The sequence below is a fragment of the Falco biarmicus genome, chromosome 7 (assembly GCF_023638135.1).
Source record: "Falco biarmicus isolate bFalBia1 chromosome 7, bFalBia1.pri, whole genome shotgun sequence".
In the NCBI taxonomy this organism is placed as follows: domain Eukaryota; kingdom Metazoa; phylum Chordata; class Aves; order Falconiformes; family Falconidae; genus Falco; species Falco biarmicus.
In genome coordinates this window covers 47,479,123-47,505,369 of record NC_079294.1, presented here as the reverse complement: position 1 = coordinate 47,505,369, position 26,247 = coordinate 47,479,123, and the positions used below count along the sequence as shown (strand labels likewise).

The following is a 26,247-nucleotide window of genomic DNA, read 5'->3' as shown; positions in this document are numbered from 1 at the left end:
TCTAATAGAATATTTTTAGAGGTCTGCGTGATGATGAGGCACCTAACACCAACCCTGAAACATCCAAGACACCCTAAAAATAGGATTTAGGTTCCTACAATGCCCTGGGGCAGTTGAGGCTCCTAGCACGGAACTGGAGAGGCTCTGCAAAGCCCTGCACGTGGGAGGCACACAAAGCTCTTGGCCACTCGCTGGTTGACATTAAAGCACCAAGAACACCCCAGCCCCCTGCCCTTGCTCCTGCAGCACTCTCTGCTGGCCTCCAGAGATCCGAGCATCTCTCTCAGCTCCCTTGGATGGGAAGGAGAAAATCCCCATCAGCTGCTTCCTTGAAATCACCTGTATGGTGCACACCTGTGCTTTTTCACATTAAAAAGTCAAGACTGATGCTTCAAAGAGAGAACACACAAGCAAACACACAACCATAACACCTCTGCCTGCATGTCAATTCATGTGTCCAGAGCTTTAGAATTAGTAAGAATCAGGATTTGCTTGAAAAAGAATTTTTGAAGGAGAAAAATTCTTATAATCAAAGCCCTTTGCCTTACAAAGATAAGGAGAAAATACATTTTGGGAAATTTACTTTGACCAAGCTGAAACAACAGCTTTTCAATGGTTTGTGGATATTTGTAAAGCACTAAGGAGAAATCACATTAGTCCTGGAGCATTTATCAGCATTATCATGTGCCTTACCTTTAGCAAAGCATACCTACATTTAGTCAATCCAGAGCACAGAAGGCTTCACAGAGACTCCTTTTTTCTTAAGTTACCTTTGAGTATTCAGAAATCTTTGTTCCCTAAAGCTAACAGAAAAGCAAAATGTGTTTCCCTGACCTCAGAGAAAGAAGACTGTAAAAGTGTGACAGTGTTTTATTGCAGCAGGCTGAAAACATCTCCTCTGTGCTGTCAATGAAAGGGTATTTATTCTGTGCCTGTTGTTGAGAAACACTATATTCTCTAAATGACTTGAACATATAGATTTCTTGAAGAAATTAATCCTATGGGATGATTAAATATTGATTGCTTATATGCACAGTTATGTTTATAAAAAATAAACACATCCTTCGTCCATTGTACTTGGCCTATTGATTTCAACTATAAATTTCTTCATTGACTCTAAAAGTCAGAGAAGCATCTCTTTAATTAATGATAACTGAATATAATGTAAATTAATCTACTGTATACTCCTATTAAGAACTGTAGCAGTCTTTATGGTAATTTCTTTACAATTTATAACAACAACAACAATTGATTTTCCTTAATAAAAAAAAGAGTTTTCTTTAGCAGTTATATATATAAAATAGTGCTGTTCAGTTCAGGGGCAAATAGTTCCATCTACGCATCGCAGAGGGAAAGCTCCCATTTCGTGTTTAGCTTATTTCTGCCACGGAAATCCAGTGGCTGCTCTTCTTTAACAATTTTGCCCAGCAATATAATCAGAGCTATCTGGTTTTGAACATAAACCTTATGAGGTAGGTGGCTCCTGTGTCATCTTCATTTCAAAGGATAGTTACAGCCCTGAAATGACTCACAGTGAGAAATATCTGTAAATTGGGCAAAAACAACAAGGTCAGCTGCAAAGCATGTTCTGCCATGCTCCTCATCAGTTTATTTTCCACTGTGCATCATGTAACACTGCTCTTGTTGACTCCTCTTTTATTTTCTAATATTCTCACATGCCATAAGTGGAGCTGCCAATACCTCACGCTTGTTTCTGTGCTGAGCTGGTACCTGCTCCCTGCTCTCCTGCAAACGCGGACACCAGCTGCTCTTGAGGCAACAGGGACCAAGAGGTTTGAGCCCAGAGTGAGCACTCCAGCAGGTCTGCTTGCTGGAGCCAGGGACACAGACATGCCAAAGCGCCCTGAGCGAGGCTGGGCACCGTCATGGGGCTGGAGGAACGCAGGGCCACCTCTCCGTGGGCAGGACCTGTGCTGAGTGCTGTCACCAGCACCCAGCGCTCAGCCTACCTTCATCAGGAGTCTGGGCATACAGGAATGGCCACGACACGATAAACCTCCTGTTCCCCTCTTTTCTGCCTGGAGAACGGAGTATCTGAAGCACATTTAACAGTGGGCACAATCTTTTGCAATTAGCCAACTTCTAATCCGTAAGAACAATCACAGGCATGTAATCAACTTTCTGCTTGCAGGATTATATTAACACTCATTCTGTATTTGCTCCTAACCATTCATTTTACTTATTTTGTGTTTACCACATTGTGTAATTAGTTTTATGTGGTACGCATAAAAGCATTAAAAAAAAAAAAAAAAAAAAAAAAAAGAATTCTCTCTTTCTTTCTTTTTCAAGAACCTAAAAGTCCCCGGGTCTTTAGTAATTAGGAGCTGGGAGTCCAAAGATGCAGAATGTTATAGACGCAGGTTTTATGGGCTACAAGTTGATGGATGAGTGGTTCAGAAGTCAGAAACATCTGTCCATGATCCAAATTTAGGGCCTGATATTTGAAAAAGGAAGAGAAAGGAACAATTTAAAGAAAGCTGGTATGTGAAAGCTGGAAGCTAGATGATCCAACAGTTAAGTCCTCATTAAATATGTATTACAGCTCAGGTTTTAACAGCAGGGTGGAGAATCGTAACCCAGGAGAAAAGAGAGGTCATTTTTATCAGAGGAAAATCAAAATACGGCACAAATATCTGCTAGCAACTTCTTATTTGGAGTTAAAATACACTGCCTTCTGTTTCGCCATACAAATGAACGATAACAAAACCATCTTTTAAGATAGGAATTAGGACACTTCAGTCCATTCGCTAAGGAAAACAATCTAGGATTTTTCATAGCTGGAAGGCTGTTGCTGTTTCTTTGTTTTGAACGATCTTGCGCACAGGGAAAAGGAGTAAACTCTGGATTTGTAATAGGTATGACTTTCTTTAATCAGAAAGGCAATATAATTTATCCCTGTTCACTTTTTCCTTTGTGGCAAACTTGATGCATACCTGTACAGGCACGGGTATGAGAACTGTGCTACGGCACAGGCAGGAAATTATAGACTCCAGTTTGCAGCCAGTGACCATGCAACCTTCACAGAAATCCCTTTCACGAGCACATAATATATATTTGAATATGTCTGACCCTGTATGCTGCTGAATGAAAACAGAAGTTAAAACCACAATAAAGCCAAACGGTGACCAGGAGGAAGCGTACGGAGAAGTGACCTGCTCTGGGCTGCTTGAAGAGACTTTCTCATTATCAACTGACTGGGACCGCAGACATCTGTAGACGGAAAATAAAGGAAAGGCAGGAACTTTAATCTTTCAAATAACAAGCCTGAACAAGTTACTCTCTGGTTTACAGGTACCGGTTGACTTTTTATTACTTCTTTAAAGCAGAGCTGTTCATTTTCTAGGTCACTGTGGCTGCATCACTGCCGGCGGTGCAGGGAACGTGTCTATTGCCTGCTGAGGAGCAGAGCAGCCACCGTGGAGATCAGAGCTACATACCCTTTGTGTCTGCTCTGGGAAAGGCTCACTTGTTTCATTTGCTTTCATCCTGCTGACAGTAAATATCAGAGAGCTGGAAGCACTCGCTCATCACTGCTTGAATGCTTGTGCAACTCGGGGTGCACTAACTGGTATCATTTATACAAAACCCACCTGAATCCCTCTTTGGTGAAAGACAAGCTATGGAAAGGGAGCACCTCTGCCTGACACCCAGATGGCACCAGAACCGTTCTGAGCAGCTGCAGGTGAAGCCACTGCTGGCACCCACTTAGGGAGCTGGTACGGAAAAGCACAGATCCTCACAGCTGCTCAAGCAAAATGGAACATGTGCTCAGTGAAGCAAGAGCTTGAAGGTAAGGTCCAAAAGTGCATTTGTTCTGGGTGGATAAACTTGCAGGAGTACAGAAACAAAAAGCCACGTTGGGGAGCATTTTTGTAAGCACTTTGAAAACACACAAGAAAATGTCAAGGCAATTCAACATGTGAAGTTTCACAGCCTTTTACCACAAACTTCTGATTTTGCCTATGGTCCTAATCTGATGCATGCTATGCTATATGTATTTGCTAGTTTATTTCATGAGTTTCAGGCTCCTCCCATGACTGAATTCCACTTTATCATTGACCATTTAACGAAAGCAGCTATTGGAGTCCTGGCCATCTCCACGGGCTGACCAGGGGACACGTATAAGGATGCTTTGAAATACAAAAAATTGGAAGAATCTGGGTCACTAATTCCAAAGCCACAACCAAAGCTGAAATACATTAATGTCATAATATTCTTCAGAGAGCTATTACTGAGACAGAAAAAAGTTCCTTATGTGCAGACGACGTCTTGGCAGACCTCAGCACCTTCAGAAACAACTAGAGGGTGACCAAACCTATGCAGTTCACCATGATGAAAGACATACGAGGTTGTCCTCATCCTTCATTTCGAGTGCTGAGCAGGATAGTTAAAAATGAAAGGCTGTGTGCAATGGTGACCCTGAGAAATGGAAACTTCCTGTACTCTGCACTGCTTTTTCCATAAATGCTACATGCAGGAGGATTTATAGTCTCCTGAGTTACACTGTGATACAGAACAGGTGTTCTGATGGCGTCACACACACCAGTTTTATTGCTGATTAGTTTGAATGCAACCTCACTCCAGGATTTAAATCAAAAAAGCAAATACCAGTCAGCTATTAATGACAGAGGTGTTGCACCCATCAGATAACTTTACTCACAGGGCCCAAAGGGTTGCACAGAAAAGAGGCTGCACCTCATGCTGACCGCGTTATCATAAAAATAATGGAATGATTTGGGTTGGAAGGGACCTTAAAGATCCTAGTATTCCCCTCGGCACTTCAGGACTGGCAATTGCTTGCTCCCAGACCTTGCCATAGCACCCCCAGTGCCACTTCCCTTCTCTGTGGCTGAGGTCTATTCTGCTCCAGGATCAAAGCTCACCTGAGCAGTACGACAAGTTGGTGTTTCCTGATTATCATATTGGTGTCTAATATCAACTGCCTGTGCTATTGCTTTCTGTATGGTTTTGGAACTCTTCTTGAAACACAGTTATCTACAGTTTGAATAAAAATGTGAATGCTCCTAAGAAGCCAAGTATAAAAAACTTTTTAAAAAATAATTATCTTTCTTCTTGTGGAACTCAGTAATATAAATGCATTCAGGGCTGTAATATGTGGCCCTGATCACAGCACAATGAGTGAGTATCTTCATTGCTACCATCACTCATGAAGTGCTAACCCTGTTAGGTTCCACCATGCCACGTTTGGCCTGACCCACAGGAGATGTACCCTCTCTGCTTGCATTTTAATGGGAATGGTGGAAACTCCCCTCGACTGAAAGCAGGCAGCATGATTTTGCCCTTGGTAAGGGTCACAGTTTGCGCTTCTCTAATGTGGTGGACTCAAATCAGTCAAAACATTGAATGTGATGACACTGCCTTCAGGTTAATGTATTTTTTATTTATTTTTTTACCCTCCTTAAAGGCTAAAATGTGAAATAAACCAAGAGAATCCATTTTTTAAGATGTAAAAATTGGCTGCCTCACAGATGAATTCACTAAAATCTCCAGGATCAAGCAGGAGCTGCACTGTTCTCAGCCCCAGCAGAGCAGGCTGCCCTGCTCTTTTTCTACCGCTAGACATCTACCAAAAGAGTTTTTTCAATTTTTAATCCCTGTTTTGTTGGGCATTCACAAGAGGTCGGTTAATTATTAACCCACATTAAGGTTAGTTTTCAGAGCAAGTTTCCTCATCCCTCCTCAGTGACACCAAATTTGAAGTTCATGTATTGGGAAACTGGGCTGGTGCTGACTCTCACACTTCAAAGCATGTGGCACAACTGCATCACGGGTGAGACGGGCACTGCCAGCAACGCTACTGCCAGCAGCACAGACATGGGTTTGCGTATTAAGCTGCAGGTTTATCTGCAATAGGCAGACCATTATTTTTATTAGGGCAACAAGAGGTATAATTATCCAAGTGGCATCAAGATTAAGTTCCTAAGTTTAAATTAAATATTTCATGTTTATATGAACGACTAGATTTCCGTGATCAAGAACCTATCTATCCCAAGACACATTTCATATTTCAGCGGGGACAACTTAGTATCCCACAACGCTACAACCTTCTCCAGATGGATCTCAAACAACAGATGAACTAACTCATTTTCTTGTTATGTCTAAAAGCTGTTCACAAATGACCATGTTTTTTTCATGCAAAATAATTACATTGTGGCAAATTAATGACTGTAGCTGCAATCAAGGCGACCAACCCAACCCTCTGAAAGTACGGCACGCTGGCGCTTTGCTGCTTAGTCAATACTATGAACAAGCGAGGTTGTCTTGGTAAATGAACTGGAAAAACAGGGCTGCATTTTAAGCAACTTACATGAGTCTGTGCATAAATAGATCAAGGAGTAATAACGTGATAAGACAAGTGCATGATGCCAAAGTGCATTTCTAAGGAATGTGAACATACTGATTTTGCTTAACTTTTTAAGTAAGAATGAATGTTTGCCCATAAATAAGTGCTCAACTGTCAGATATGAATGTTTCAACAAACCATTTCTTAAATGCTTAAGACAACTGCTGCACCAGAGGAAAGGAGATAGCCACTACATGTTTAACGAAGTCCTCAAAATGTAAATGTGATGTTTTAAATCAGCTCAGAAACACAGATGTATTGCAGTAGGATGTTCATTTGCTTATTGAAAGGCAATATGGTTTGTATTCAATTTAAACATACGTATGTTTCAGAGAATAAAGAACACGCTTAACAACAAAAGAATGGATGGAGCAGTTGTCTATAGGAACAAATCACTCTCACCCCAACAATTTACAATTTTTGTAATGCACGTTATTTGGTGAAAGCCTGTACTTAGTACATTGGCTAGTATTTTCTGATTTAGCTGCAAGCATCCCTCGCCTAGGAGCAAGCAACACCTGTGTTTAAGGAACTGCCAACATAAACGCATTATTAAGAAAAGGATAATCTCATTTACCATCTCTTCTCTCCAAACTGCAACTAAGATTTCCACAGGACTTTTAAAAACAAAGAAATTCTGTCCTGGTCTCATGTGAACACAGACAGTACATCACTGTGGAGCAGAATCAGATTGCATTTCATAGTAGCACTTCTTTCTTGGTTTTATTGGCAAAACGTATTTTTTTCAATTATTTTTTCCCCTAAATTACATATACCTCTTTCAGTAAGGACAGAATTTATGGTGACAGACAGTGAGACTATGCCCAGTAAAAAAATATCCAGGTCTTTAGCAGACATCTAGGATTCCTTATCTATTAGCTTAAGACCAATACAAAGGTAAGACTACATAAAGGTAAGAGCTGGTTTTGCAGAAACCTGAGGGTAGAAGACAAGGGGGCATCCCAGCAAGAAGCCCTGATCTGCAGAGTTCCTAGTACTGGGGTCTGTCCTGCACCAGTTGCCCCTCATACAGTCATTAAGGCTGTTTACAGGGGCTAACATTGGTGAAGCCTCAGCTTTGGTCACTGGTAAGTAGTCAATTCACCTCATTTTTTTATTTTTTTTTTACGTCTAATGATCTGCAGTGTTCATTTTGGAAATGCACTCATTAACAATGCTAGGGAAAACCCAGGCAGACCTCGAACAAATTTAATAGTTTCGGTTCATACACCATCTAGACGTGCAGATACTTATTCAACCTGAGCGGCCTTAGAAACAGATCAGAAAGCTCAGAAGATAAATATTCCCTTTACAGGTTGTCAGAATTGCTCATCCCAGTGCAGAAGGGAGATGCTAAGGAATGTGACAGCCGCCTTTGCTACGCAAGAACACTTCCATTTGTTAACAAAGACCAGAAATACAGCAAATACTCAATACCCTGCTGACAGAAAAAACATCAACAGGACTTCTGTTGCTGTGAAGTATTGTGCAGCAAAACTCCATGTTTGAGTTTCGTAGCCCTTGGAATCTAAGCTCTTTGGCTATGCTCTGTAATTCTGCCAAGAGCTGATGGTACCCTCCTGTCCCCTGGCCGCAGCGCTGAACTTGAGGATAACTTGCCCAAGAGACCAAACGTAAAGTCTATGGACACTGAGACATGCCTCAGGAGGGTGGTGAGGAGAAGCACTGCACAAAAAAGTCTAGCATGAGGGTGACAGCATCTGTTCTCAGTGACACCAGATGTCCAGATTTCAGGTGAAGTGTCTCTGAGGGTGAATCTTGATGCTGCCTTCAAATACACAGAGGCAAAATCCCTCTCCCAAAGAGAGTCCTACTAGCAGTGAATATTTCTGAACTTTCTCTAAGTTTCAGGTTGATAAAATTATCTCAGAGGAATGCTGTGAACAGAAGTTCATCACAGCCCATGAAATAAAGCACGGGTGTATCCTGCCGACACAGGAAGAACGCAGCGAATCTATCTTTAGAATAGGTCTTGAACATGAGAGAACAAAGAAGACATAAGGACACTTATGGAACAGTCAGAGGGAAAGAGGTGAAGCTCATTCAGTGAACAGTATTTATTCAGTGGGTGAAAACAGCTCTATTCTGGCATTATTTGATTTTGGGACACTTTATAGTGTCAGGAATAGCGTACTTCAAGCTACTCCTGTGTGCATGAAGGCTGCATGCTAGGGGAGATGCTCGCTCTCCATGCAAGGGGCAGAGGCAGCAGTGAACTCACTGACATGGGATGATACAAAGATCAAAAGTGCAAATAGTCTCAAGGAAACTCAATCAGTTCAGGGAAGAATGGTACGTGAGGGGCCACAAAATGTAACAGCTGAGGAACAAGCTTTGCCTCAGACACTTAGCCACCTGCATTCCCCTTTGGGCTGCACCTCTCCTTCAGTGCCCATGGCTCATCTGGGGTGCTGATAAACACCTGGGATAACAGACCTACACCTTGAGCAAGTGCAACTATTGCCAAGTTTTATCCTGACATCCTAACATATTTTAACGGGATACCTGGAATATACTATGCAATTTATGATTCTTAGGCATCGATGCTGCTCTGAAACTATCTTCACTAAAATCATGCCTCCTTCATCAGAATGAAGTTTCTGTAACGCTCAAAGGCCTTTTCAAATATTTATCTATGCTACATTTTGCTATGACCGAAAGCCTGCTGCATGCCAGACACTCTCTTATTCATCATGCATTTGCCTAAGGGCATATGCCATAAGTTTTATATAAATTTTCAACATTCAAAGTTTCCTTGCTTTGTTTCTCTGTTAGTTTTCATTTTTGAAAATCCTTTAATATATCTGAACAACTCTATGGCATCATAGGAAATCAATACTAACAAGAAAACCATTGCTGTCATTCACAGATTATTTTTAAACAGTCTCACATTATGGAAATTTATATAAAGATAATGACAGAGTAATTAAAGATATTTCTAGGCAAAGGCATACTTTTAGTTTTAAACCTGGATCTGATCAGCATTGAACTCCTGACTGCCCACTGTTTGCATTCACTGGGCATGGCAGCAGGGTGAAAAAGCAGCCATGACAACTCACATCCCGCCTTGCCTGCTCTTCTGCTGTTTCTGCTGTAAGTGGAGCACGTTCTCATCAAGGGCCCAGCTTCTGCTGGAGGGGTGGCTCAACACTTTAAAGAAAAACACATCCTCGTTTGGGTGGTGCAGATGATTTGTGCGATGCAGTGCTCAGGGCCAGGCTGGATGGGGTTTTGAGCAACCCGGTCTCGTGGAAGTTGTCGCTGCCCATGGCAGAGGGGTTGGAACAAGATGGTCTTTAAGGTCCCTTTCAGCCCAAACCATTCTGTGATTCTATGAACTTAACTGCTCCTCCTGATGCTCTGGCTGCAGCACACAAAGCCAGTGCCGTGCTTCAGCACGTGCACAGGGAGAGCAGGAAGAGGAGATTCAGCCCTACCACAAGAGTTTAAATAGTGAACAGCAAATAGCTTATATAATAAACCAAATTCCTCCAGCTTGAGTAATTTCTCTCACTAAATTGCTCTTCAGTTCACTCCATTTTCTCCTGCATCTTTCCCAAAGTCTGACTGATATGCTATATTTCTCATCAGTAATCAATTCATATTGCAGATTTTTCTGCTGAGACAAAATAAAGTTGAGTGTGATCACTGCGCACAGGTTGAGGTCAGAGTGTGAGGCTTGATTTTGGCAATTTTGGGCGAGAGCATATGCACCTGAGTACAAATAAGTATTTTTTTCACTGAAGTGAAACGTGCAACAAAAACCTCAAGTTATGTCAACATCACGGCTTCAGGCACAAGAGCTCTTCTCTGTGTGGGATTTGGACTTTAGGGAATTACCACATTGCCATTGTTGGCAGAAGTCAAGGTGACTTGGCAACAGAGAACTCTGGTTCCTGCAATGTATAAAATATACAAAGAGAACTGTATAGATATGCTTGAGATACCCTGAAGTGAAGGATTAGATATTGCCCGAAAATGTAAAGTAGCCCAGGAGTGGGTTCCACAGAGCTGGCTATGAAGCTAGGGAATTCATACAACCTGCCGCAGGTCCACGTTTTATTCTTTTTGAATAATATGATCATACCCTTCCATTTTTTTTCTGTAATTACGTTTTTCGCTTTGACTGGTCCCCATGCTTTCAAAACACTGGTGGGACTCTCCTTGCCTGCTGCACTTCTCTTCCTTATCAGATGTGACCAAAATGAAGACCTGGGTTTAGAAATCACAGGCAGTAAGTTTACAACATTCTGGTGCATCTTGTTTCCTTAAGAAACCAGACTAAAGCATTAATATGAATTAGGTATTAAAATCAGCAATGAAACAGCAGGAGTTTATACTTATATAACAAAAATCGAGCCAAGGCAGTCCCAGCAGGCAGTAATTGCTTGCATTTAATGAATATGTTAGGTTTTGCCTGTAAATTTCTGTGAAGAAAGGGAGTTTAGTTTTACGGTCCAAATTTTGTGGTAACGTGAACGGGCACAGCTCTGCCTGGGATGTTTTGTCTTTGCCTCTGTAGAAAACACAGCCCACAGCCTCCAGAGCAAGCTACTCTGGATGCACACAGCTCAGATCCCGGACCAGGGAGAGCCGTTATGGTCAGGAGCATCTTAGGAATCAAAGTCAGAGCATCAGGACGTGACAGAAAAAGATGTATTTACATGTAAAATTTTTCCTCTGAATTCCTTAAGAAGGAATCAGTAGAATTTTTTTTCAGAGTTATACGTAAGTGTTTGCCTAATATATCTGCAGACTGGGAGATGTAACCTTTTCTAAATAGCAATTAAAAGACTTTGGTACAAATCTCAAATGACAGCCCTCAGCTTGCTATTTTCAAAATCAAGCCTCAGTCTTGTGAAAAATAAGCATAGGAGGTACCAGTATTGCAAACTGAAAATTGTAAAACAGAACCATTGCTTCTCTAATTCAATTTACCAAACACAAGAAAATCAATAAGAAACGTGCCTTTGCATGTTGCACTCATTTTTTTTGCCAAACTCTCAGTCTCATTTCTCAAGTGCAGAAACAACAGGAAAAAAGCAAAGCCTTGTTTAGACTTCCAAAAAGAAATCCAAGCTGTGAAATTTTCCGGACAGCTTATATGCCTCTGTAGAAGAAGACTTAGAATATTTAACGAGAACAACATCAGAAATATTCCAATATATATGTGAATTTTCAACTCTCTCACTTCCTCCCCTGAAATTAATTACTACAGATGTAATTATTTTTGAATGGTTCTGAATAGAATTTTTGTACACATTTTGATGTATAGCTATTTTACAGGTTCTCCAGCAAGCCAAATGAAAATACCAGCTTGCAAACATCTTTCCTTTTGCAGTAGAATGTGTCATGACAGCACCATGATCCTGACAGAAGGAACATCTGGAGAATTACTACTACCCATCAGGTGGGGGCCTTGAGTGTGCTAAAATAAAACAAATTTCTCGTAAGTGACTTTCATTCTAAATACTTCAGTAAATAATGATTTCCATTCATCTATTTCCATTTTTACTCTGTAGGCAGAAAAATGACACTTCTCTGTTCTCATGACTCCTTTACTTGTCACGACTTTCCCTTTCCCTTTTTCATTTTCTTGGCTTCCTGATATATCGTTAAAACAAGCGCTGCTTTTTTTCTCAAATAACTTCTCTAGCATTTGCTCTGGCATTTTCTCTCAACTTCTTTTTAATCAATGCTTAAAATGCCAAATAATTTTCTCCTGTGTCCTGCTTCCCCACCATTAAATTATCCTCTTATGCCTGAGACATGACTTTATTTTAACTCTAGTGACAAGAAGCAGGATCTGACAGAAATGGTGTAACACTGTTCCGGTGGTTCATACAGGGTGGAATCTGTCAGCGCTGCTCCAGGAATATTAAGAAAATTAAAGCAAGCCCCAGAGAAAGTGGCCTGGAGAGAGAGATGGTCCCACAGAGGCAATGGGCCATGCAATGGACTGGGTTATTGAGCACCACCAAGAAGGTGGAATCTGGGCCCTAATTCAGTACAAACACATGCCCGTGTGTCTGAGACTGTATTCACAGAACACAGACACGTCAAAGTCCTTGTGTTTTTAATATAACACTGTCCCTTTTGGTCACTGCAACAGACAATGTGGGCCCTTTAGGGTCTAGGAGGTAACTGGAGTTGCTCTGCTGGGTAAAGGCTGTGTACTTGCTGTATGGACATGGTCCTGCAGAAGAAGCTGGAGAACACACACCCCCTCCACCCTCCCCGTGACTAGGCTGGAAGGCTGGAATTGCTGAGATTAATTACCTTCATTTGTTCTTCCTCTGCTTTCAGATCTGTATCTTCAAGCACGTTATTGTCCCCATTCTCTGCCAACAAGCTACCATACATCTTATCTATTGCTCTTGACTATACCCTGCTCTAGCTGTATCCCTAATTTCCAACTTACTCTGCCACACAAGACTGTGGTAGTCCTAAATGAGCATCTCAAATGAACCTTTGTTTAGGCTAGATGCAGCACTTTTTTTTTTTTTTTTTCCTGATCAGATCTGTATTGAGATTTTCCCTTCAGCCGTGGGAAACTGCTACTGATACTCTCAGGTACTAGAATGTGCTGCTCTTGGATGAGGAGTGTGTCCTTCTCTCATTTCCAGCCTGGAAAAAGCTCCTGAAAACCTGGGGGGTGGGAGAATGGATGTGCTCAATTCTTTCTTTCCCTTCTTTGGCACATGGAACTCAGGTGGCAGATGTGCTTGCACATGCCCCCAGATGTACCAAGATGGTTGTTCACCACCTTTATGCACTCTAAATTTGGGCAACCTGCAGGAGAACACATGTGGAAGGAATACTTTAATCTCTGCTTCTTTTGGTGCCAGTAGCCAAAGAGAAGTAGGTATTATATACATTGTGGTCTTTCTCTGCCACCTTCCAAATCTCTCTGCCGAAGGCTGGTGGCAGAACTGGCCATAGACTGAATCCATTGAACTCACAAGGGCTTTCCTCCTTTCAGGAATCAGATTGACCACTTCAAGTCCCTCTTACCCTGCAAAAATTGTCTAGACTGGTCTTACAAGAATGGCAGATCAGACCAGGTTCCTTGCTGTTATCTTTCATCAACTAAAGTGTGTTTTGTTTTGGTTTTTTTTCCTAAGTGAACCAAGCCAGAAATTTCCATGAGAAGAAGACCACATCCATAATAACTCCTTGGAGGGACAGGGCCTGGATGCATAATGCAGAACTGTGCCGTCTCCTCAAGACATGATTGAGGGCTCTGAGCACTATCAGCGCATGAACAGCAGCTCTTACAGTCATTCAACAAGTAAACTCTACGGCCATGTAGTTAGTGCCTTGTTTTTTCAGTTATTTCTCACTGCTCAGGTAGAGAGGAGCACAGCCATGCCCGCTCCCTGGGGCTAGGTGCTCTGTCACAGCAGGCTTGGCAGATGCTGCAGCTCAGCATCCTCAAAGCAGATTAAACCCCAGCACCGGGAATCCACTGTCCACGTGCTGCATCAACGAGAAACACAGAGAGCCTGTGTTTGTTAAAAAAATAATATTAAGCACGGAACGAATCCCCCAAACGCAACAACAGGAGTGTCTGGGCTTAAGCAGAAAGCAAAGAGCTCTAAATAATTCCTGTTCCTCCCTGATCCTCCCAGGACAGAGCACCTGTCACACACTACCATGCCAGCAGGACAAACTCCACTGAACAGATTTGTGCTCACCATCACTGCCGCACGCACAGGTCGTAGCTTCAAATAAAGGGGGAGGGGTAGAGCTACAAAATTATCTTAATGACAGACATACACAAAACATAAATGCAGTGATTCTTACAGATTTTCAATTAGCTTCTTAAATTGATTAGTTTTGTTCTTAAAACAATTATTGTTGATGTTACAGAGCAACCACAGAACCCTGAAGGTGCCAGCAGCAGAACAACTGCTTCTGGCATCTGTGGTGAAAGAGGTCCTACCTCCTGCTCGTACTTCTTCGTAAGGAGAACTGAATCATTTTCAGTGCATACACCCCCCTCAGCACGGCACGGCTCCTTTGCTTCAGGCTCTCTGTTCCACCTGCTTTCTGCCTGCATTATACCTCTGGCACAGGACTTTTCTTTCCAGTAGTTTCTGTCGCCAGAAACTTTTCACAACTCTGCTTGCCTGAGCTGGTCAAGGCAGAGGCGTCTCCAGCTCTACAATCTCCCTGTATGCCAGCCACTGGAGACTCTTTCCTGTTGTTATAGTACTGTATAATCTACTTACCGCTAGCAGAACAATTTGTCTTTAAGGAAAATCTCTAGCCTGTCACATTCTATTATCAGGCTCCTTTGCCCTTTAAAAGTTTCATTATTAAGCACATCCTTTGTGTTGCTTCCTACAACAACCTGGCAAATATAGAAACGGTGCTAAACCGCTCTCATAAGAAGCTCTTGTTTTTATAAAATGGCATTAAAAACATTGTTAATATTACAGCCTTCAACAATTCCACAGAAAATTCAGCAAGCCTAAACTGGCTACCAACTAAACATTCCCAAAATACTTCCTAGAGCCTGTCTCAAGGGAAGCAGCCAGGTACAGGTCAGGTGAAGAGGAAGAGAGCTTGCACTCTGATTGCAGCATCCTTAATACAAAAACAATTTACTGATCAGATAAAGGTAATGGTCTTAATCGAATCAGAAGCAGATACCAACACACTGACCCACTACACAGCCCGCTGGCAGTGTTTTGCAATGCATTAGAAGATTAAAACAGAGATTAAGAGCACTTTTTACAACAGCACCACGCTGGGCTGCAGGCTGCTTTCTAGCCCAGGCCCTCACTTCGACTTAAGAAACCTTCCCACCCTGCTTCTGCGATGAACTTTGCACAGCCACGAGCGGTGCTTCTTGCCACTCCCAAAGGATGCTCATCCCAGCTTTTGTTGTTAAATAAAACCCATAGCAACATCCAGCATAAAATGCATTGCTAAGTCAAACTATCTAGCCACAAACAGCTCAGAAGGCAATCTGCTGGTAGCTGGTACAGGTAGGTGTAAAAATAAATAAATAAATAAAAATAAATTAATTACCACCCTTGTTTCAGGGGGAATTACTGCAACACTGGATGTGTGTGCCTGGACCGCTCACTAGCTTCTAAATCACCCATGTTTAAAATGTGGCTTCAGATAGACAAAAGGAAAATATTTTGATTAGCTTGACAGAGTGTTGTCAAGGTAATTAGAGTCAAGTAACTATAGATAAATAGATAATTAAAAGTAAATTAAAATTAAATGGAAAAAAAAGAAACTAAAAATCCTAACGCAATTATTTTCATTATATATTCTTTTACTTCAGCAAATTATTTTTTTAATTTAATAATTCCTCTCAGGTACTGGGAATAACACAACTGGTTTCTGCTCAGTGATGCAAACAGCTGCATAAACATGTATCAAAAGCCACCAATTTTCATTTCAAATCAGTTAGATTCAGGCAGAGACAAACTCCCAGTTCAGGAGAGCCAGCACCCTCCAGGTATCAAAGCCTTTCCCTGGACGTGTCCCAGTCAACTTAACTGCCACAGAAGTTACACAAGCGAAACCCCATCCACTCGGCATAAATAACATGCTCAGATTGCGTATTTATTTTGCAGCTTACAAAGCTCATCCCTGTAGGAGATCTGCAGGATAACAAAATACTTCCTGCACTCACATTTTCAAAAATACATGTCTCTCAGAATCTGTCTTAATCCCTGATCTCTTTCTCGCTGCACAAACCATTATTTCAGACATGGAATAACCAAATATATACTTTCTAAATCGATCAATTATGGTATTATTAAAAGAATATCAAGCTCAGTGGCAGAGTGTAGAACAAGACCAAAACAGTATCAGATAGATTTTTGTGACTAAGCAGCAAAATGTCTTCATTCAACTATAGCAGGTCCAGGTTGGGAGCAGGAGCTGGGGGGGGATGCCCAGTGGTCCCAGTGGTGGTGGGAGGCCTGCGACCCCGACCGGCACAGCACCACAGCACGGCCTCATGCCTCAGCCAGACCAGGGCTGGCAGCCCAGCTGCTAAAATGTGACTCGGAGGTGGACGTGGTGGCCCAGGAGGTGTTCACAGCAAGGCACGTTGTTTCCAAACGATATGTTTTTCCTTAAGAAAGCCTAGCGATGCCAAAACCAAAGCTGTCAGTGTCAATTTCTGGCACGCCTGTACTGTTTGGCATGGACGGACTCTGGACAGGATCGTGAAGAAGTGTCATGGCACAACAGTTTTCTTAGAACAAAAACCTGAGATTTTTGTATGGGCCTTGCTGTAGGGAAGTGCAAGCGCAAACAAAGACGACTTTGCCCGGCAAAGGGGAGTGAGCAGACGTGTTGCCATTTAATGGGAGTTTAAGCAACACACAGATCGGTTCTCTCACTTTGACCATTAAAAACTCAAGCTCTGTAGCAATAACCTTCAAAGAAGGCAGATGATATTCTTCTTTTAAAACTGTTAAAGAGAAAATTAATCGAGATGGCTACGTAAAGTTAACAATTCCTCTGTAAGTGGGTTGGTCCCACGCTTTCTTAAGAGTCTCAATTCCCATTGCAAAGTTCATAGTGAATCTATGAAGACACCTGTGATCGGCTTTAATTTGGTCAAGAAAGATGTCTCGGTTCTCAAGGATCACCACGTGTTTCCATAGGAAGCTCCAGCTATCCCTATATTTACCTATTTACATATGGAAGATCTAATAAAAGATATAAGACACATAGAGGGAGATAAAAAGTTTAATTTCACCACAAGTTTCTTTCAGGTAATCTTTCTAGCATATCTTGAGCCACAGCGTCTGAAAACCCTCTGAGGAACAGCTCTTTAGTCTCTTCGTTTCACACTGCAGATGTGCAAATTAGTTTCCAGGATCTGCAAGCGGTGGAGGACTACTTCTGCAAGGTGGCAGCAAACCTTCCAGAAGAAGAAACAACCCTGACTCACAGAAGATGGAAAGCAGGAGGAAAAAAAATAAAGTAAAACCAGTTTAAAAGTTAATAAAATAAAAAGTAAAATCAAATGAGAATAAATTTTAAAAAATAAAATAAAATAAAGGCCCAGTAGTCAGCAGACTTAAAAGACACATGCTGCACAAACAAATGTCATTCCTCACCTGCCTAATCCCTAAGCGATAGGCAAGGATGCGGTCCACAGCATCGGGGTTCATCTGGGTCCACTGGAGGCTGTAGGAGTACACGCGGGGTCTGTTCTGCCACAGGGGGTTGTAGGTGTCGTAGTAGAACTCGGGAGCGTAGGCTTTGCCTGTAGGAGACGGAAACAAAAATGGGGAAAACAAAGAAACCAGAAAATGATCAGGCAGCCAGTTGTGGAGCTAACTGTTGAGGCCCAGCCTGCAAACCACCCTCTCCCCCTGTGTTTCGAGTCATTTTGTTAACCATCTTCTTCCAGAAACATGTTTTGGAGTTATTTGCCTCCATCCATGTCTTAAAAGGGTTCATGGTAATGGTTTGCCTTTATCCTTAACTCACTCCTCAGTGGCATCTGTGGCCCAGGTGTGGGCATGGGAGGGGAAAAATTAAGTGAACTCCTAGCTGAGGCAAGCTGGAGCGATGTAACATGCCTCTGCACTAATTTTTCATGGCCCAGCTGACTAAAACAGAGATATTGAAACAATCTGCACTACACTGAGCAGAGGAAGACTCAGTGACAGCTGCTGTACCTGGCACAAATAATACAAAATGACATCTGTGAGCTGGAGATACAAGATGGATAATGCCAACGACTGCTGCCTTCATCACATCTTCCCTCCAAATTCCCAAGTGAAAATGCACATAAGCCGTCCTTCATAACACCACAGATGTGCACGCTGTTACAGTACATTATTTAGCTGAAGATACCGATTTGCACAACAGAGGGAACTGACATCTCACAGTGCATGTTGGGTACACAAGTGTTTCACTAGAATATTATAGCCTTCATGCTTTATAAATGTGAAAAACCTAAGGATGATTGCCTGAACACATGACAAAGCACAGCTTGATTTCACTAAATTTGAGTTCCCTTTGACTTAAACCCATGAATACTAGTAGCACTTTTACGTGCAAATTACCTTTGCACCTCTAGAGTATCCCACAATGAGTAATTTGTCTCTAACAGCAAAAATGACACGGTGCCCAATCTGTTTGCCTCACTGTGGGCACACAGTGGCATCTGAGAAGCAGTAGGGTAGCTGAGCCATCTAGACCAGGTAGAAGATATGACACAAGAGCTAAAGAGACCCAGGACCTGCTAGAGCCATAGCTGGAGCTGCCTGTACCATCCTAGAGCATCTCATATACCACAGGGCACCTCTGTACAGGCAAATGAGTTGAGTCCATGAAGGTTACAATATGGCAGGGGCAGGGGTGTCTGCAAAAACCTTTGAGGGAACCTTACTCTACTGGAATATGCAATTCCAATATACCCAAAAAAGTCTCAGTAGATTTGTCCTAAAGGAAAGTCAAACAACGTTAGAGCACACACCAGCATGTGCCAAAGAGACATAGATCTGTTTTCTATTTTTAAGTTATTTTGCAGTGAACTTTTTTTAGCGCGTCATACTAACAAAGCAGCATTGCTTCTGTTTCTTAAAACAAAAAGGGTTGGATTGACTTGAAACAAGTTTTAACAGCTGGATTCGTAGGAAGCATTGTTAACCACCAGGTTTTGCCCCGATTGATACAACGGGAATAAAACCCCAAGTCAAAGACTGACCAAAAAAAAAGGAAAAAAAAAAAGAGTGCATCCTTGTGGAGAAGGACTTGGGGGTACTGGTGGATGAAAAGTGTATGTGAGCCAACGATGTGTGCTTGCAGCCCAGAAAGTCAAGCATATCCTGGTCTGCATCAAAAGAAGCATGGCCAGCAGGTCAAGGGGAGGTGATTCTGCCCCCTCTACTCCACTCTACTGCATCCAGCTCTGGGGTCCTCAGCACAGCAAAGACATGGACCTTTTGGTGCAGGTCCAGAGGAGGGCCAGGAAGATACTCAGAGGGCTGGAGCACCTCTCCTGTGAGGTAAGGTCTGAGCTGGGTTTGCTTAGCCTGGAGAAAAGAAGACTCTGAGGAGACCTCATTGCAGTCTTTCAGTACCTAAAGGGGACTTACAAGAAAGATGGGGACAGGCTTTTTAGTCGGGCCTGTTGTGCTAGGATAAGGGTTAATGGTGTTAAAGTAAAAGAGGGTGGATTCAGACAAGGTATAAAGAAGACGGCTTTTATGATGAGGGCGGTGAAGCACAGCAAATTGGCATGATTGCCCAGAGAGGTGGTGGATGCTCCATCCCTGGAAACATTCAAGGGCAGGCTGGACGCGGCTCTGAGCAGCCTGAGGGAGCTGAAGATGTCCCTGCTCACTGCAGGGTGTTGGACTAGATGGGCTGTAAAGGTCCCTTCTGATCCAAACCATCCTATGATTCTATGAGCTTTCATGGAACAGGTCCATCCCTGCCCTGACTGGCTCTGCCTCCTTTCTCTGGAGTCTCTATCTTTTGAGCTTAATGCTATTAGAAACAGGACGGGGGCAAACACAAACCAGGCTCTGCTGCATTAAATGCTACATTTTATCACTTGGATTATGTAAAAAAGAGAAAAAAACATGGGAAACCGAAACATTTGCAGAAGTTACCCTCCTGTGAAGGTCTAAAAGAGACTTGCCGTTAGAGAAAAACAGAAGCAGAATGAGGTCTTTCCACCTCCCAAAGCTTAAACCTCTGTCCTTATCCAATTTCTGCAGGGATTTTGTCAGTGGGAGTATTATGAAATGCAATGAAAAACACAGGACAGTCTCATGGGAAGATGTGGTCTGCCTGCTCATGCCGACCTATGAGATGGGTATGCATTCATTACACACCTCCTTTAATTCAGATATTAGGAGCTTGTGCCAAAATACACACTGTATTTAGGTATTTTCTCCTCAAAACTATTTTAATCTACAGATGTAAATAGAGATGGACGGGAAGGCACGTTGACCTAGAAGTCTGACAATTTCAGTCATCAGAAAAGGTAGTGAGAAGAGGGGAAAAGTGCATTAAAATTCAAAATTCAAAATTAAAAAGAATAGGTGCAAAGGAAAAATAATATGAATATACACCAATCTTGTAGTTATTGATCAAGCTTTTATCTGCAGGTGTATCATCTCCTCCAGCCAAGCTTTTCTTTTCAAAAGATGAAAAGCCCTTTTAGCCAAGATATTTTTGCAAATTGCACTGTGAATGTGCCCCGTCAATTAGACTGGACTAGAGCAGATATGCTAGTGCTGAAGTGGCAAACAACAATAATCCAAGGAAAAGAAGCAAAGCAAAACTGCTGTTTTGAAAAACGAAATGTAAGATAAATGCAATGAGGACCAGTGGTCGGTAAGATTTGTTTTCCTTATTTATGTGCAGTGGAAATAATGGAGAAAAGCTCATGCTGCATGCAAATTATAATGTTCCTCCTTCTACTGCAGAGGGACATAATGGCATCTCTGGGGGTCTATAGAAAGGATCCATAATTAGATGCTTGTCACAATATGTGCACTTGAACAACACAGTCACCTTTTGAGAAATAATGAGGACCCATGAAGAGCTGCATTACTCTAAATCCCTCCAAACAGAAGAGCTTTCTGGTGTGAATGGAGACGCTCAAAATCTAACAACACAACATTAAGACCTTAACTTCAGAAGTATGAGAAAGCTGGGCAGTGTTTTAGAGTACACAAAGAGCACACGTCGCCTTTGGAAGCACAGGAGCTATGAGACACGTGGGCAGTCTGCCTGGGCTTGGCAGGTGTCCCCCGTCATCATAACTGTCTGCTCTCACTCTGGACAAACAGCCCGAGCTTGCCACCACCCAACCGTGCCGCTTCCAAAGGCAATGCTGTTCATCAGAGATTATCCTCCACTAGAGAAATGAGGAGATGATGAAGGGTGTAACAGACCTAGCCATAGCCCTTGGCTTGGCACAGCTTGACTGTGGGGAGGCAGCAGCTTGCTTGGAGGAAAGCACCTGCAGCAGGTCAGCTCAGCAGCCAGCTTCAAGCCCTGGCCATGCTTGGAAGAGGTTATCACACATTCCCCACCTGCAAAGATGTCTCAAGCACACAGAGCACAGGGCTGTTGTTCTTCATACCCCAATGGGGCATCCCTTGGGGCTGCCAGCTCTACATCGACCTGCCTTTCTTCCTGCAGCCATGTCGCCCTCACCTTTCAAAGGCAAAACCTCTTCTTTTGTTCCGATATTTCCCTGGCTCACATCATTTGCCCTTTTTAAGCACGGGCTACAAAAAGGGTCTTCCCCTCACTCCCTGTAGCTTTTGCAGCATACAAATATTTATTGAAACGTTTCAGGACAGGCAGGCGGAGTTCAGTCTGCCCCTGGGACCAAACCTTGCAAGGCTTCAGCTAACTGGAGGTAGCGGTGACCAGCTGACCACTCTGCTGTGGCCCATGGAACGGGATTTTGGTGCACTGGGAGGGACCCCAGGTCTGTGCCAGTTCAGATACATAGGGGGAAATGGAGAAACTCTCCTCGGTTCTCAGGAGAGGGCTGGCAAGAGCAGCAGCATGCTGTGGCCATCAGTCAAGGGGCAAAGGCAGGGCAGCTTCTGCAGGCAGTTTCTACGGATCCAGGAATGCTGCATCCCTGGAAAGGGCAGCCTCTCACTGACATGCTCCAGCAGGTCCCGAGGGAGGTGAGTTTAATGCCATGATATTTTTTGTGTCTGTTAAGGCAATCTGAACTTGGGTTTAGAGCTCCATTAACATGTACTAGTCTTAATTAATCCCTCCCTCTGTGCTCGCGCTGCTGGAATCCAAGTAACAGTGATGCTTGGGGCTCTGCCAGGGAAAGGGTACATGACACAGTTTGATGTGGAGTATATTGTTTGTTTTCCTTTCTATCACTAACAAAACATGTTCCCCCTCCCCCCCGCCCCCCTTCTGAATATATAGCAGGTGCAAAATAAAGAAGGTTGGGATTGTGCATGCAGGGAGTGTGGGAGCCAGGTAAGGAGAGGTAATACTGAATGCAGTTTTGCTCATCTGGGTTGGCCCCTGTACAAGACAAAAATGCATAAATACACAGACCGAATGTTTGAAGATTACACTGCTAAAATACAGTGTGAATTCCTCCCCAGCACGCTTGTGGAGGCCACCCAGCGTGACCAGCACAATGACACATCCTGTGCACTTGTCGCTGTTGTTCCATCAACCTGAATGCATCTGCATATGAAGCCTATGATTATCAATTATGGCTAACTGTGCTTCTGGGCACACAGAGGTTGTTCACGATTTTAGCTATCTCCCTCCTCAGTTTAGCACAGGGGGAAGAAAAAAACCCCAGCACCCAATTCTCCACTCCCATTCATGGGAATTCACAAGCATGTTCCAGCCTGGCTGAAGCTCCCGAGTTGTACAAATGCTGCAGAAGACTGTAATTATTCGCAGTGAGCAGCAGTTTTTCCTTCCTATGTCTTTAATTTCAAGAGGCCAAACAGCTTTTTTTCTTGGGCATTATTGATGCTTTTTCTGCATCTCTACTTAATGCCCAGCAGATCAGCAGCCAGGGGAATATCCTGCCCAGAAACCCTCTTCCAGAGCAGCAGCCACAGGCTTCATAAGAGAGTCCCTCTCTCCTTCCTCTATCACTGGAGTTAAAATTTGCTTCATATTAATTTCTATGGAAGTCTGAAATATGACTTCAGGGAGATGTGATACCAGATCTCAAGAAATATTGATCTGAGGACATGACTGTGATTAATTAACATGGCACAAAGCAATACATGTCCCAAGGTCCTTTCTGAGTAGCAGTTCCCAAACACTAATGTGTCTTCTGGGTGGGACAAGAATATAGCTGCTTCTAAGATGTATTGAGTGTGAGGACTTACTCAGTTGAAGAGTACTTCAACTAGTGGATAGCCAGCTAGGGACAACTTAAATAGGTATATTCCTAGGGGGGAAAAAAAAAAAAAAAAAAGGCTTATTGTCTGCAGGCAGTAGCAGTTATCTGAGCCAGCTTCAAATGACACAGCATCTGTGCCAAAAGCAGCATGGCTGCTTCGCTGATGTGCACAGGCAGAAGAAACCAACGTGGTGGCTGGCAAATCAGTTCTGAACGCAAGCAGAGCGTGGAGGCTGCGGTGGTCCAGTGGAGCATTTCCCTGCGCTCACCATTGGGTCTCAGCATCTTAGGAACAAGCACCAACAAGGACGTGCCAGCACTGCTCTGCTATTTGGCACCAGGCACCTGCAGACAAGCAGTAAGTAGGGCATTGTACAGCTATTGATATGAGGAAGAAACTCGTCATTGTATAGCAACGTGGAGAAAACCCATGGAAAAAAATACTTAACAATGTTGAATTGGGAAAATATGTCCATAGAGGTGTTTTATGTGAAGTCTGTGTATTGTTTTTCTGTTGACTGGTTGCATTTGTTCTAGGTGCACTCCCTTCAGTAACAGATGTACCAGCACTGCTTGCCACTGTACAAGCAGAAGCTCTGTTCAAACGTGTGTGCCACGGGGATGGGCTGCACCGCTCAGCCTAAACCCCACTGAAATGCACCCTGGCCTGCCAGGAAGGAGATGATCCCTGGCTGAAGGTTTCATGGAAACAGTGGGATTTGGGAGAAGAGGAATGCAGTGAACTCTGCAGAGGCAAAGGAGGATGCCATTTCCCCTGGGGACAGTGGGAACACCTTCTCCTGCCAGGCAAACCTCCTCTGAGCAAAGCCAGCCCAGGGATGGGACTCTCTGAAATGGCTCAGAGCTGGCTGGGGACACTTCTCAAGGACGAGAAGCTCTGCCACAGCTATGGCATTGCAACCACCTCATGAACGAGGTAGCCAAGGTGCGCTGCCTATTTCTTCCTTTCTAGCTTGAAGACTCCCCATGACAAACAGCAATATCCCGTTGGAAGCTGGGGTGGTGGTGGTGGTGGTGGTTGCTCCTTACAATGGCATGGAGTGATAGGACAAGGGGGAACGGCTTTCAGCTGAAAGAAGGGAGATTTAGATGAGATATTGGGAAGAAATTGTTCCCCGTGAGGGCGGTGAGGCGCTGGCCCAGGCTGCCCAGAGCAGCTGTGCGTGCCCCATCCCTGGCAGTGCCCAAGGCCAGGCTGGATGGGGCTGGGGGCAGCCTGGGCTGGGGGGAGGGGGCCCTGCCCGGGGCGGGGGCTTGGAACGAGATGACCTGTAAGCTCCCTTCCAGCCCAAACCATTCCATGATTCTACAATCCCCAAGTTTAGTAAGAGAACAGTCTGCAAAACTGCCTGCACAGCTCTGGTACCATCACTGCCTCTGAGCCCTCATCACTCCTGCTTTTGATTTACAGAAATACTTGCCAGCATGGCATGGGTTACAGCAGGGCCTCCTCAGGCACTTGCTAACGCACAAGAAGGAAAAGCTTATTTGAATATAACTGATACGATGCCTTTGTACATGTTTCTAAACAACAATCATTCTTTTATTTAATGTGCAACAGCTGACCAAACCATAAGCAGACATGCATGTTTTTCTGATGTATAGATGAAGTGATGGCAGCTCATCCGTATTAAAGAGCATACTATAGCAGACAGTATTAAAGCATCATCATTTTCTGATGGCTAAGAGTCATCAAGTTACAAGCCTAGTCTTCCTAATTACTTATTTCATAATGAATCTGAGACTGGATCAGGAAGAGGAACAAACATAATCGTTCACTGGTCCCAGCGTGGCAGAACAAATGCAGTGTGCTCTTCCCCAGTAACAGACTTTCTCACTCACAGAGCCCTTTTGCAGTCATTAGCATCTGTTGTGCAGCATTTGAATTCCTCCAGGCAGCACGTTCAAATATTATCTCCCGACTCTCTACTAGTGTAAGGTCAAAAATGGTATGAAACACAATATGGAACTGATTCACAGAAAACAAACAGAAAAGCCACTTCAAGTGCTTACTGCTAAACTTGTGCTGCATCCCGTGGCACCACTGGGATCTCAGCAAATGCTGAAGTACTGTCCTGAACAGAAGTGGGTTGATGCACTTACTCAAATGGGTCCTGAATTGGTACCTATTAGAGATCCTTGACCAGGCACAGGAGATCTTCCTATGGTTCTTTTCAGATCACTCAGTCTTTTATCCCTTAGAAACTCAGGAAAATAATCTAAAAAATTCCTTTCGTTTTCAGTTGCCAGTACATGGTTTCCAAAGTAACGTAAGAGATCAGGAACATGCACTGCAAATTTAAATTGTAATGAGTGCAAACACAACCCACTGATTTCAAGCAATGGCAATAAACTGAACAACGACATTATCTCCCTAATTATAGCAGCTGACTACATACCCCAGATGGAGTTTCAGAGTACCAGGTTAGTGTTTATACTGGCTTGTCATGCAGAAACAAACAGTAGTAACTGTGCAGGCACAGCACCAGTAACAGTGACAGCTTTAGCAGACACGCAGACAGAGCACTAAAGGAATCATCTCCTTGTGATGTCTGTTTATGTTCCCCTTATCTCCGTATCTATTCCTGCTAATTTGCTTGGTGTTAGATGGTTTGCAAATGCAGCATCTTTGCCACCTCTGTTCCATATCGGTAGCACGTATGCACTTTAGCTTATCATGACAAGGAGTTCAGTGTAAGCGATGATCAGGGTGTCTTGCACTTTATAACAGAAGCTATAAATGTTTAGGGAAAAATAAAAGAGAAACAGAGATTTAGAAATGCTTCCCCTTTTGGCAAATACAGCTCCAGACCCTTCTATCTTTAAAATGCATGAAGAGTATAAATCCTAAACAAAACAATATATTTAACTGCGTAAAATACTGGGAGACGCAGAGTTTATGAAAAATGCTGCCCATTACTGTGCTCTCTTTTATTACAGGATATATATTTTA

The 26,247-nt window shown here is 43.1% G+C and overlaps 1 protein-coding gene across 1 annotated transcript in view; it reads right to left on the bottom strand.

Moving 5' to 3' along the window:
* MDGA2 (MAM domain containing glycosylphosphatidylinositol anchor 2) overlaps positions 1-26,247 on the bottom strand; it is a 394,454-nt gene that overhangs the window by 38,384 nt on the left and 329,823 nt on the right. Inside the window, exon 10 of the mRNA XM_056347493.1 lies at positions 17,509-17,657. Within this exon, the coding sequence (XP_056203468.1) occupies positions 17,509-17,657 (149 nt within the window). The remainder of the gene's footprint in view (positions 1-17,508; positions 17,658-26,247) is intronic.